The following is a 14,333-nucleotide window of genomic DNA, read 5'->3' on the forward strand; positions in this document are numbered from 1 at the left end:
GCACCACCCAATTCCCTGTGTAGACCGGATGTCGGCCCCTTTACTCTTCTTCCGGCGGTCCTCCTTTGTTTTCATACTACTAACATTTGTACCGCGTAACATGGACGTTACACAACGTTCCCTGTAGCGCGCGGCGTGCGCCTGGACGTTCACGCGCACATCTGAAATCTCTCGCGCACTAAAGAGGGAGCTAAACTGAGGGAGCTTAGCCCCCATGCTGCTACAGTGTAGCTATCCGTCTCCGAAATGAGAATCACACATGTAAGTCCCGCCCACTACATTTGATTGGGTAAAGCGCGGCTTGCTTCCTGGTCAAAGGCCCGCCCACTGTAAACTAGCCTCTACACGTTCTATAGGGACTTGCCGACAGATTCAGCGGAGCTCTGAATCTGTCTTGAGAGATGAATCATCAAGTAACAAAGTATGTCAGAGAACGAGGGTGTCTATCCACTGTTCAGTGTGCTAGACCTCTGGGAGGTGTTGACCCACCATCAGCTCCCAGCAGGCCTACTTACCACGCAATGTAGTTAGTTACCCAAGCCATGCTACTCATAGTACGGAGTAGGTGGTGCTCGAGCTCGAACCCAGGACCTTGTGACTGAGCTACCCAGACACAGTAGCTCAGTCGACATTAGGGATGGGCATTTGGACCTTTTTTGTTAAATAGTTAACCATTGGACTGTGGGCGGTTAACCATCTATGACGTCATATCAATAAATAAAGTTGCAGACCTACAGGGCAGTTCAAATGTATTGCGACATATACTGTAGGTCTATATCAAGGGGCAAGGCTGAGATATTTACGATGAGGCCGACAAAATGGCCAGAGTGGCGCTGTTTTACCCTGCGCCGACCTGTGAGTTCAGAAAGAATTTATTTTAGCGCAAGTGAATGGGTTTTTTGACAAACTTTAGACTAGATTTTCTTACTGTAATAAAAATTGTCATAAATTCTATATGCTTCCAGTCGCTAGTTTAAAGTCTCCTTTCAATCATCAGGATATGCGTTTTGCTAAATTATGGTTCTATTTATTATAAAATTGACGATAAAGTAGGCTATTCTCTAGGAGGGGCGGGATGATTTGATTGACACGCTACACAACCAATAGCATTCATTCCCCGCCCCCCGCTCTTGATTGACAAGTTACCCAACCAATAATGGTCTGAACTCATTCTGACGCGTATTGAAAGAAGGCGGACCTACAGTCTTGCAGCAAAGGCGTCATTTTCGGTCTGTAGAAAGCAGCGGAGGGGGTTTGTCCATCTCATTTATACAGTCTATGGTCTATATCAGTCTTTTTTCAAATGTTTTTTTTCTTTCTTATTAGGTATTATAAAATATTGTATGAGGAACAACTATAGTTTGTATTTAAGTGATTTATTCCATTAATATTCTGTTAATATTTTAATATTTTATATAAAAAATATTTTGTACTTAGTTTTGGTTATTTAGTCCCAAACGGTTAGTGACACACATTTCGGTTAGCTGTTTAACCGTCTGTGTGTAAATCTTAAAGGACAACTCCACCCATGTTTAACTTATCTTCATGTAATTGGTCCTCACTGATGCTCATTACAATAGGTACCATTTCTGTCTACTCACTCTGTTTCTCAGAGGAGGCCTGTGGACAGTTCAGAAACCTGCCTACCAGTGACATCATCGATGGGGAATCCAAGCTAATAGAAAATGCAGGCTTTCTATTCCTGTAAACTTAGCATGCTGTAATGGAAGCCATTGTTCTCGCATTAATAAAAGAAAAATGGGAAATCTTGTTTGAACAAAAAAAAATGCCTAACGATGATGTCACTGGTAGGCGGGTTTATGAGACACAGACCGAGTAGAAATAAATTGTACCATTTTATCATGAGCATTACAGACGTGATGATGATAGGTTAAAAATGGGTGAAGTCATCCTTTAAGTAAATCGATGAAATGACTCATGGGTGACTAAACAAATCCCTACAAATCAAGTTGTGTGATATGATTTTCTTTTGCTGAGATGATTAAAGTATACCATGTTGTTAATCTGAGATGATTAAAGTATACCATGTTGTTAACCTGAGATGATTAAAGTATACCATGTTGTTAATCTGAGATGATTAAAGTATAACATGTTGTTAATCTGAGATGATTAAAGTATACCATGTTGTTAACCTGAGATGATTAAAGTATACCATGTTGTTAACCTCCAGGCTTCGTAAGGAGTCGGTGGGGGGCATCCCGCCCCACATGCACACCGTGCACTCAGGCAGTGACCACAACACCTCCTGCATGCTGTGTGCTCAGAGCCGCAACAAGAAGGGCCGACGGCGCCCGAGCCGGACCCCTCGCTACCTGAAGCAGAAACCTGGAGAACAGACTATCCTCGCTGTGGGAAGGTGGGTACCTACACTACACTACACTGCACTGCACTGCACTGCACGACACGACACGACACGACACGACACGACACGACACGACACGACACCTTACCTTGGTCAAGTTGACCAAGTATAGAGCATAGCAGTGGCGGAGATTTTGTGGCACATATAGAATGCCCCCCCCCCCCCCCTTACCTCAAGGAACTGCTCGAGCCACACACCTCCACTCGCAGCCTCCACTCTGGAAACACTAACCGCCTCCAAGTCCCCCCCCCCCTACCCCCCCACCGAGCTCCGCACCATGGGCGCCCAAGCCTTCTGCTCAGCTGCCCCTCTACTATGGAACTCACTCCCGGACCAGCGAAGGGTCTTCCACAGTCTGTCCATGCTCTCAAGAGAGGATTAAAGACTTTCCTTTTTAATAAAGCATTTTAGGTTTTAACCCCTAGGTTTTCTTTGCCCCCCTTGCTTGTTGTTTTTACTTGTTTAACAAATAATAATTAAGACCCTCCTTTTTTAGATTGTTTTATGCAAATGTTTTTATTCTGTACTGTAGCACTTTGAGGTTTGTTCAAATGTAAAGCGCAATACAAATACAATTTATTATTATTATTATTATTATTATTATTATTATACATTTTTCCCATAGAGCTTATGATTTATATTAATTCCTTTAAGCCTGGAACCAAGCCATCCAGGCTCCTGGTGAATCAAACATTTGATTCTGTGTCCAAAAATATTTGAAAACTGCACAAAAAAAAGGATATTATATATATAAGTATAACATCTAATTAAATACTCAAATATCTTTTGGACACAGAGTCAAATGTTTTATGGTCTTGATTCACCAGGAGCCTGGATGGCTTATTCCAGCTTGTAGATCTGCTATTTTTGAAAAATCTTGTGCATATCTCTGAATATATATACACTTTTTAAAGTGAACATTTTTAACTCAAATCTTTGCTTCTGAGGGTCCCTGGCACAAAACAATTTCAGGTGGGGGGGTCCGCGGCCAAATACATATCAATTTGGCGGTCCTTGGCATGAAAACGTTGAAGACCCCTGCTGTAGAACATCAGAATGCATGTGACAAACCAAAACACTAACCCTGTCCTCCTTCCCGTCAGGTTCCGGGTCACACACACAGACAAGAAGCTCCACGGAGGCCAGGCCGACTCGGGGGATCAGCTGGACCAATCCCAGGACAGCGAGGACAGGAAGGAGGGGCAGGGAGACGGGAAGGAGGACGGATACAACCTGAGGAACATGTTCAAAGATGTCCGCCCGCCCCCCACCGCCGCCGCCGCCGACGGCACCAACGGGACCGCCCCGGCCCCGCCCCCCAAGCGCAGGAAGAGCCTGACCATATTTGGGCTGAGGCGCGGCAGCGACCCCTCCGGGCTGGTCAAATCGGCAACTCTGCCCGTGGCGGGGGCGGGAGGTACCGGCGGGCTTAGATTCCTGCAGCAGCCCACCGTGGTTCTGGAGGAACCGGTGCAGACTTCTAGTCCGGCGATTGATGCCGGAGTCAGGACTGAGAGCAGGTTCAAAACCACCGGTGCCAGCTTCGCGCTGACTCCAGAGCCCAGCCCAGCCCGTGGTCCCGTCACCCCAACAAATGTCCCCGGACTTGGGACCGGTGGCGGCCTCACATCCCTGCCTATCCAGGCTTCACCTAGACGGACAGTCAACATGGCCACTCCTGTCGCAGAGAAAGACGGAGGCGAGAGGAAGCTGGAGGTGTCTTCTCCTGGGCCGCAGCAAACTTCTACTCCCGTTTCCCCCGGCCCCGGCTCTGGTCCAGGTTTTACCTCCGGCCACGCCTCCCCTAGGCCATCGCCTTCCGTTCCGGCTCCTGCGCCTGTCCGCGCTCACCCCAGCTCCAGCGCCGGCTCCAGCCCGGATCCAGGTTTTGGGGGTAGCTTAGCGTCTCTAAGCCTCGGCTCATCTCCTCCATCTTCTCTCCTAGATAACACCTCGTTGCAGGTCCGGAGGAAAACTCCTCCGTCACCACCGCTATGCACTCCCAGCCCCAAGCTCGCCCAGACACCCACATATACCCCTAGTGAACCCCTAAAGCCCGCCTCCCCCTCTCTCAGTCTCCTCCCCATACCAGCCTTCATCCCAAAGACCACTAGTCAACCTCCTGCTACACTTTCACCACTGGGGATAAGCTCCAGCCCACTGCAAGACCGCAGTATCTCCCCGAGTCCCAAGCTTCGCTCTGCACTAAAGTCTCGACCCTCCCCTGCCTTGACTCCAGACCCTGCCCTTCCCCATAGCCCTGCCATGCCCCATAGCCCTGCCATGCCCCATAGCCCTGCTCTGACTCCAGACCCTGTCCTGCCCCATAGCCCTGCCATGCCCCATAGCCCTGCCATGCCCCATAGCCCTGCCATGCCCCGTAGCCCTGCTCTGACTCCAGACCCTGTCCTCCCCCATAGCCCTGCCATGCCCCATAGCCCTGCCATGACCCGTAGCCCTGCCCTGACTCCAAACCCTGCCATTCCCCATATTCCTGCTATGACGCTTAGCCCTGCCCTGATTCCAAACCCTACCATGCTCCATAGCCCTGCAACACCCCATAGCCCTGCCATGCCCCATAGCCCTGCCATGCCCCATAGCCCTGCCATGCCCCATAGCCCTGCCATGCCCCATAGCCCTGTCATGCCCCATAGCCCTGTCCTGACTCCAGACCCTACCGTGACCCATAGCCCTGCTGTGAGGCATAGCCCTGCCATGCCCCGTAGCCCTGTCCAAACCCGTAGCCCTGCTATGACCGATAGTCCTGCCCTGACTCCAGACCCTACCATGCTCCATAGCCCTGCGATGACCCATACCCCTGCCATGCCCCGTAGCCCTGTCCAAACCCGTAGCCCTGCTATGACCCATAGTCCTGCCCTGACTCCAGACCCTACCATGACCCATAGCCCTGCCATGCCCCATAGCCCTGCAATGACCCATAGCCCTGCCCTGACTCCAGATCCTGCAATGACTCATAGCCCTGCAATGACCCGTAGCCCTGCCATGACCCGTAGCCCTGTCCAAACCCCCTCCCTTGGAGGTTCGCCTCGCCTGAAGGTCAAGTCGGGTAGCGTCTACTCGGTGGCGTCCCCAGACTCGACGAGAGGAAGCCTGTTCACGACTCCCACCACTCCTCCGTCGGAGAGGCACGGAGAGACGGAGAGCGGCGGAAACGTGGAGACAGACGGATTAAGCCGGCGACAAACAGACGAACCTCCGCCCGCGTCGGTTGTTGGTGTCAAAAGCGATGTCCTCTCTGTCCCCGTTGACAAGCTGAGTAGTTTGCCTGTATCCCCTTCCAGTCCGTTATCCCCTTCCTCCCCACTAGGGGGCAGAGTAAGTAGCGTAAACGTGGTCAAAGCGAGCCCCGATAGCAAGCGGGTGTTTTCTGTGGTCACCATGGCGGAGGAGGGAGAGGTGGTGAGCCAGACGCCGAGTCGGGAGACGGATTCAACAGCGCCTCCTCAGGAAGACACCGGGAGGCGGGAGGCGGAGAAGGGGTCTTCGGGAGCGAGGGAGGACATGATGCAGATGGAGGACATTGGAGACTGTAAGGTGCAACGGGAGGAGGAGGAGAAAGCCTGAGAGGAGCAGGAGGAGGATGTGGAAGATGATGGCGCCCAAAACGGGACTGAAACAGGAAGTGCTCAAATCAAAGACTCTGGGTAGGAGAGAGACGGATGATAATGAGAAATCGTTGTTGTCGGGTGAAAACCTCAAATGTCCAAACCCCTTTTTTATTATTATATTTAAAAAAAAAAAAACGTTTTAAAAAAAGTGAAAATAGCTGATCTACAAGACACGTTGTGAGCTTGTAGATCGGCTATTTTGCTTTCGTGCGACACTCTAGTATGATGAAGTAGGGCATTAATTTATGAAAAATGAAATATGGAGGTATGAGGTTTCTGCCCAACCGCAACGAAATAGTAATTGTGAGGATAAGACTAGAGGCGACCGATGCCACATGTTTGGGTACGATGCGGATCCCGATATCGGAGAGTCATAGACCGCCGATTACCAATGTTTTTACCGATATTTTGTATTAAGAAACAAACAAACAAACAAACAAAACTTAGATGTGATTAAAGTTTATATTTGAGAAGATTTAAATGATGAGCAAACAAATATATACAAATAAACAAATCATCAAAAAATATATGATGGCAAAAGTGTCGAACAAAACAATATGTCGGTCAAAACAATATATAATGGTAAGGAGGATGATGAGAAAATAGTAATTCCGCGGACAAGACTATGACAAAGAAGAGGAAGTGGAGAAAAAATGGCAGACCTCATTGAACGGAAACTGTGAACAAAAAAGCAATAAACGAAAGCGTCAACCTGTACAGCCGCTTAACCTTACTGCTGACCAGCCCAGCAGGTGGCGCTCTAACCGACAGAGTGTTTATAGGAGCACGTCACCCATTTTCAACCTTATCGTCATAACCCTTAGTCCTCTCACTAATGCTCATTAAGATGCTACCATTTCTGTCTGCTCACCCTGTGAGTAGGCTGCTGTGGACAGTTTTCAGACCTACCAATGACATCATCGATTTGGGATTCCAAACTATTAGAAACTACAACCTTTCTCTTCCTGGACAGTTAGCATGCTGAAATAGAAGCCGTAGTTCTGGCGTTAATACACATTTAAACTAAAAATCACACCCAGTGTGAAGTGGGCGGTGTGGTCACAGTGGTCATCACAGTGATGGAAGTGATTCACTTAAAAAAAAACATAAAGTGTTTTTTTTAAGTGCATAGTCCTATTTATAGGGCTATGCACATGTGTCATGTGTTTCTAGCCAATCACAGTCCTGAATAGAGTCATGGTGGCCAATCACGGTGCAGGGTTAGGGGGGTACACTGGTGGCCAATCACAGTGCAGGGTTGGGGGGGTGCAATTGGGTCGATGTCCAAACCTCACATATAGGGGCGGTTGCACCGCCCAAAAATGAATGTTTTTTTCTGAAAATGTCCACAGCCCTCCTCTGAGACAGACTTAAATAGACAGAAATGGCGCCATTTTATAATGAGCATCAGTGAGGACCAATTGTATGAAGACAGGTTGAAAATGGGTGCAGTGCTCTTTTATCTCTCACATTCAGCACTTTACCGCCTGTTGACATGCTGACTCACTGGATAACGTGACCGACTGGATCGCTGTCGCTCCAATACGATACGATACGCCGACTACGTAACTGACGGATCAACAGGAAAAAGGAAAGCCGTGGGAACACGACCGATCGGCGGCACCGACAGGCCCTGGCTGTGAGCCCTCTTGTTGTTAATTATGTATTGCTATGGCAACCATGGTGCTTGTTTATGGACACTTGACCACATCGGTGGCCGGGGGAGGGGGGGTGGGGGCGGGGGGGCACCTTGTGGAGTCATGTGTCGATTCCTCCTGCTTTGCAAAAACAAAACTGAACTGGACAGAAAGAACTGTTTGGGTACTGCACTGCAGTACGATCGCACCAGGAATACGCTCTCTCTGAGAGCCCACTGCTTCCAGTACAATTGTACATATACAAGAGTTTTTTTTTTCTTTTTTTTTTGTCTCTGCAATATTTAACCTGCCTGCTGGTCTCATGAACTCAGGACATTTAACCAGTTCAACCATAACATTCTCTCTCTTACCTTCTTCTCTAGCTGACTATTCTTCCATAAGGGGCCGTTGTTTGTCCACTGAGGTTTTTTTTTTTGTTCCCCGCTCGCCGAAAATATTCAAAATATTTCAGCTCAAGCTCCAACCAGCTTCCACCAGCTTCAAGCAGATCAAAACGCCACACGTGAACAACGCACCAGCGCAAAAATAAATGCTCAGCACCACACCACACTGCTGGGGTTTCCCAAAACATGTCGCTCCCATAAACAATTCAAAACATACGCTGTGGTCAGTCAAAAAAATAAAACCCTTCTTGGTTGGACACGGCCCCTAATAGTAAATACTAAGAAGCACAAAATGTTAGACAATGCCATCATTATTAATCACTGAAAACACTATATACTTCATTGACTGGAGTCCCCCAGGGGTCTATGTTAGGTCCTCCAGTATTTCCCTCTACGGCATCTCTCTTCCCTGAAAATAGCCGATCTACAAGATCTACACGCAATGGCGAGGCGACGTGTCGTGAGCTTGTAGATCGTCTATTTTTGGCGAATACCCCCCTCCTCCCAGAGTAGGGAAACGCTATGGTTTCAGAGCGTAATCTAACCCGGTACATTTCCTACACACGTTTGCCATTAGATGCTTTTCCATTCTAGAGAGTCATGCTCCGCCGTGCGATATCTACGCGTTGCAACAAGGTAACGTTTTGGGCAACGTTTGCTCAAGAACAATTGCTCAACACACTCCTCCCTCCGGTGACTGAATGAATGCACACCCACATTCTTGTTCCCCACAACGGAGCATTCCTCTGTATTGTAGGTTATATACGCTGAGGTTGGGTCAGATGAAGTCCAACTTTTGCACTTTTCATGAATGATAAATGCATACAGAATATACAGAAATATTGCAAATATTTACACACACACACACACACACACACACACACACACACACACACACACACACACACACAGGGGCGTCACGGCCATTCACTGTGCGTACGATGCGACACCCTCACTCTCACAGATCCGTGATTTCATACCCCCCACTTTTTGGAAAAAATGAAAAATAAAAATGTTTTTTGATAATAAATTGGTAAAATCAGGCAAAAACAAGAATTAAATAACCTAACCCTAACCCTAAAACCGAAATAAAGTAACCAAAACACGAACAAAAACAAACAAAATCCGGCCAAAAAACGTTGCAAATTTTTGAACATTTGACAGTTACGAAAAAGAAGCAAAAATGGCAGATCCTAGATCTACTATTTTTGATACTTTTGTATGACGCTGTAGTATGATCAATTAGAGCATTCATTTACGAAACAAAAGATGGAGATAAGAGCCCGACAGCAACGATATTCATACCAATGTAAGCCGTGTGATGCCTAATTCATGCTACGTCATACGACAACCTATACATCGGGCTTAAGTATCGTAAATATACTTACGTCTGGTTTAACCAGTGTCTTCAGACTAGGACTTTGTACCTCACCTACTGTATGCCTTCATTCATTTCTTCCATAAGGGGGGCGGCGTCACGTGTCCACAGACAGTGTTTTATGAGCGGTGGGGTGCTTAGGATATCGTGTCCAGAGCTCTCGCTCACACAGCTGTTTATCGACGGCCGCAGCGTTCAAACCATCACCGCCCTGCCCTCGCTGTGCTAGAATGTTCCTGTCATCTGTGTTATTAGCACGAATAGCTTAGCTGAAACGACAGTAAACATCGGGGGGTAAATGACTGGGTTGTCAGCGGTGTTAATTTCGTCGTTTTTCACCGACGGAAACAAAATAAAAATGTAATAAAAACTAGGCTAAACTATGACCAAATGTACTGACAATTTCGTCAACAAATAACGAAAAAACAAAGATTTTTGGGAGGGACTAGTGGAGAAGAGATCCAGTAGAACTAAGACAGCTCATTTTATACTTGGCTGTGTGTGGGTGTCACAGTCAGCCTGTCTTTTTTCAGACATTACATTACAAATCAGAAAAGGTTTGAGAACCACACTGGCATGGCAGACAGGTCCTGGTAGCTCAAGCAACTCTTTCTGTGAACACAGCGCCCCCTAAAGCAAGCAATACAACACTGCTTACTGACCAATATCATCACACCACCATTTTAGTTCTGTGGCCATGCTACTAATCTGAAATATTTACCCGGATACAGTCCGATTATTATTATTTTTTTAAACCAATCACCAGCTTGTTTTTTTTTGTTTTTTTTTGTAACTTTTGAACTGGTACAATTATTTTATTGTTTTGACCAGAGAATATAAATGCTGCATTGCTCGCAATCTGAATACTTAACAGCCCCCCAAACAATCTTAAAGCTGTGAAAATGAATATTAGCTTTGTTAAAGTATATAAAGTGTATTTTACCAAAGTATGAAGTGTATTTTAAAGTGTAAAGTATTTTAAACTCGAGCTAAAGCCACTTAACAGCAGACAACATATGGGTGTGCATTGTGTAACTATTTACAGCGGTAGCTATGTGTGTTAGGAATCTCCCATCCTATAATAATAATAATAATAATAATAATAATATAACAATAATCTTTATTTGTATAGCACTTTTTAAGACAGAGTTACAAAGTAGCTTTGTAACATAAACAAATACATTCAACTGAAAAATGGTGCAAGAAATATAATAAAAAGGGGATTTGATGCAAACACAGAAATAGACTAATCGTTTGTAGAAGTCTTGTGTGTGTGTGTGTGTGTGTGTGTGTGTGTGTGTGTGTGTGTGTGTGTGTGTGTGTGTGTGTGTGTGTGTGTGTGTGTGTGTGTGTGTGTGTGTGTGTGTGTGTGTGTGTGTGTGTGTGTGTGTGCGTGCGTGCGTGTGTCATCCATCATTCATCATTTGTGTCACTGTGGTGTTGTAAACTACAATCCGTAATTTATTGATTTAACCACCAACTTATTTATAAAACCACTTCATGCTCAGTCAGCTTTGAGTATGTCATTAGAATTAAACATTTTCGCATAATAGTGGAAATAGCTGACCTACAAGCTCACAATATAAACATGATCAGAGTGGTGGTTAGAAGAAAACAAAAAGACAACACTTGGAAATCTACAAGCCGCCGATCTACAAGCGCACAACTTATTTTCGGTGAAGACATTTGGTGTGTGTGTGTGTGTGCGCGCACGTGCGTGCCTATTTGAGTCTATAATGACATAATAATGAGGATGCCAGCATTGAAGTGGTTTTATAAATAAGCTGGTGGTTAAATCAATAAATGACGGACTGTACCTTTATGCCACAGTGACACAATAGCCTGCCTAACCAGATGATGCCTGTATGTTTGCTCCAACGTGATTTATTTTGTTCGTTCATTTATTTATTTGTAATGTCTTGTGGGTCATGTGATCATGTGAGCTTGTTGGTCTTTGAGAACCTCTCAACAGAGAGTGTGGAAAACCACATTCATACTGCCGTCGTGCGTCACCAAAATAGCAGACCCTCAAGATCACCACGCGTCACATCCGCGCCACGTCGTGAGCTTGTAGGTCTGCTATTTTTGGGAGTTGGGCTTCATGGGCCTATGGGGACAGAGCTGACAGGTCAAAAGGTCAGACATTAAAGGCATTTCCTGGTGGTACTGGGAAAGGCTGGATGGGAGGTCTCCCTGTTGACCCACTTTATCAACTCTTTTCTTCTGCATGAGTCTGTTTGTTTCCCCTCTTTTCTTCCCCTCTGCCTCTATGACCATCTGTCTCTGTGCAGTGGTGGAAGAAGTACTGCAATGTATGTTTTACTTAAGTAAAAGTATCAATACCACAATTTAGAAAAACCCTAAATACAAGTAAAAGTCCGATGTTCAAAATGTCCCATTTCACTAGTTTGTCATGTATGTACTGTAGGGTATAAACATCTGTTGAATATGGCAGGATGTTTTATAATAATATTGAAAATCTTCAAAGTAACTAGTAACTAAAGTTTTAAAATAATTGTAGTGGAGTTAAAGTACAACATTTGTCTCTGAGATGTACTGGAGTAGAAGTAAAAGTATTGAAAATTCGAAATACTCCAGTACCTCAAAATTGTACTTGAGTACATGTACTTGATTACTTTACACCACTGGCTCTGTCCATGCTCCTCCTTCCCTGAATGTCTTCATCCAATGAAGAAGCCATTTCTCATGTTAGCTCCAAAACTAATTTATTTAGACGTGACATTTTTATTATTTATCCCCCATGTCAAAAGTATGGTAATCTATTCACAATATACTGTAGATCAACACATTGACTAGACTAGATAAGTGGTTCTCAAAGTGCAGTCCGGGGTCACGCCCCGGACTGCACGGGGGGTCCACAGTTTAGCCACCCTATTGTATACTATGTCTATTCAAATATAGCCAATCTACAACCTCACCGTGCTTATAGATCGAGTTATTATGTTCCAAAAAAAAATGGATTGTGAAAACTCATGTCTTAACCCAGGTCACCCTCTGCTGGCCACAAAGAGACATGGCATGTAGGCTGCAGTTATCTTTCAACATGTGTTAACAGTAAGATAGTGGGGGCGGGGCTTCACACACCCCTTGAAAATTAGCTGTTGTTCCTTGTGCAACATTTATAATTCACCATTATACAACAACTAGTGAAAATAGTGACGGACAAGCTCACACTGCGTTCGTTGGGCCGTGACCATAGAGTTAAAAATAAGGTTGTGATACTTTGTGAGCTTGTAGAGCGGTTATTTTCACTTCATTTAAAAATTAAAAGATAACAAATCTGGAGACAGTAGGTTTCTGACAGTAAAGCAACAATATTGATTGATTGATTGATTGATTGATGTACTTTATTTAGTAAGACATGAGAACATCAGTACATAGAAGTACAAATTCACAATACAAGGTCTACTAAACTGGGAGACTCATTAAGCACTGAGCTTGTTTAAGATGAGATCCCCATGCACACAAATCATGATGACATATAAGAGACAGACAGATATACACACTACTATACAGAATGTCATACAATCAGCTTACAGGTTACTGGTATGAAGAGTGAAAAAAAATGTACAAGAGAAGAAAAATAAATGGGGGGGGGGGTAGGTTAAGACTTGGACAGGGGCCATTTTCGAATTGCAGCCTCTTGAAGGTGTATCTTTAGGGCAGTTTTGAAAGTGAGTAGGGTTTTACACTCCTTTACTCCTTTCGTTAGGGCATTCCACATTTTTGATGAATAGCATGAGAACGAGTTCATTCCCTTTGCTGAGCCAAATCTGGGTTGCACATGATTTGTGGAGCTGCCTCTGGTGTTATGATCATGGACTTCATTAACATTTAGGAAGTATTTAGACAAATACAGGGGGATCCCAATGTTGTGGTGTATCTTGAAGACCAGGCCCATAGCAAGTTGCTGTACTCTGTCCTCAACCCTAAGCCATCCAATCCTAGCAAAATGAGCAGGGGTTAGATGGGTTTTGTGATTGAGGCCAAGAAGTAGCCTTACTAGTTTGTTTTGGGATGTTTGGAGCCTTGTTTTTAAGGCCTTGGAGGTGTTGTGATACCATGAAGTGCATGCATAATCATAATAACCTTGTATGAGGGCCCCTGCAAGAATCTCCAGAGTATTCTTACTGACTAGACGTCCAATCCTATTCAAAAAGCGTGTTATTTGATAAACCTTTTTGATATTCACTACATGTACTATACTTTTATGGGGGCGGCATTGGCTCAGGGGTAGAGTGGCCGGGTAGAGTGAACTGGAAACCGCAAGGTTCCCAGTTCGATCCCGGGCTGGCGGACTCTGGGGGAGTCCGCCAGCCCGGGATCAAACTGGGAACCTTGCGGTTTATCGAAGTGTCCTTGAGCAAGACGCTGAACCCTAATTGCTCCCGATGAGCATGGTTTCCTCCTCCATCGGTGTGTGGATGTGTGTGTATATGGGTTAATGGCACAATCAATGTAAAGCGCTTTGGATAAAAGTGCTATATAAATGCACCATTTACCATTTATTAGTCACAAATGTAAACAGCACAGAGGTAGGCTAAAACACTTAAAGCTAAAAGGATAACACAGGAAAAAGTCCATTGCGGTCCTAAAGTGTACAGCTGTAGTAAATTCATAAACACACACTTCAACTAAAGAGACATATTATTATGTAAAGCCCTTTGTGAGCTCTCTCTCTCTCTCTCTCTGTGAGAAGCACTTGCTTTACATATCTCTATTTAATTAATACTATGCTAATAACTATTTCTCTGCTTGCAGAGATTACACACAGCAATTCAATCCATTCAAGTCTTATTCAGCATTTACATTCAACTACATTCCTCGTCGTAACAATACACAGCTGATGGACTTAAAGCATGGTTATTATTAGTCTCGAGC

General features: G+C 45.1%; 1 protein-coding gene across 2 annotated transcripts in view; it reads left to right on the plus strand.

The window, feature by feature from the left end:
* The window catches only part of LOC311065286 (uncharacterized protein), a 42,084-nt gene extending 34,976 nt beyond the window's left edge, over window positions 1-7,108 (plus strand). For both annotated transcript variants that reach the window (XM_084085541.1, XM_084085540.1), the window contains exons 5-6: window positions 2,192-2,377; window positions 3,487-7,108. In XM_084085541.1, the coding sequence (XP_083941667.1) occupies window positions 2,192-2,377; window positions 3,487-5,968 (2,668 nt within the window). In that variant the 3' untranslated portion in view covers window positions 5,969-7,108. The remainder of the gene's footprint in view (window positions 1-2,191; window positions 2,378-3,486) is intronic.
* The last annotated feature ends 7,225 nt before the right edge of the window (window positions 7,109-14,333 follow it).

Source organism: Gymnoscopelus microlampas (genome assembly GCF_963454915.1).
Source record: "Gymnoscopelus microlampas genome assembly, chromosome: 18".
Classification (NCBI taxonomy): Eukaryota; Metazoa; Chordata; class Actinopteri; order Myctophiformes; family Myctophidae; genus Gymnoscopelus; species Gymnoscopelus microlampas.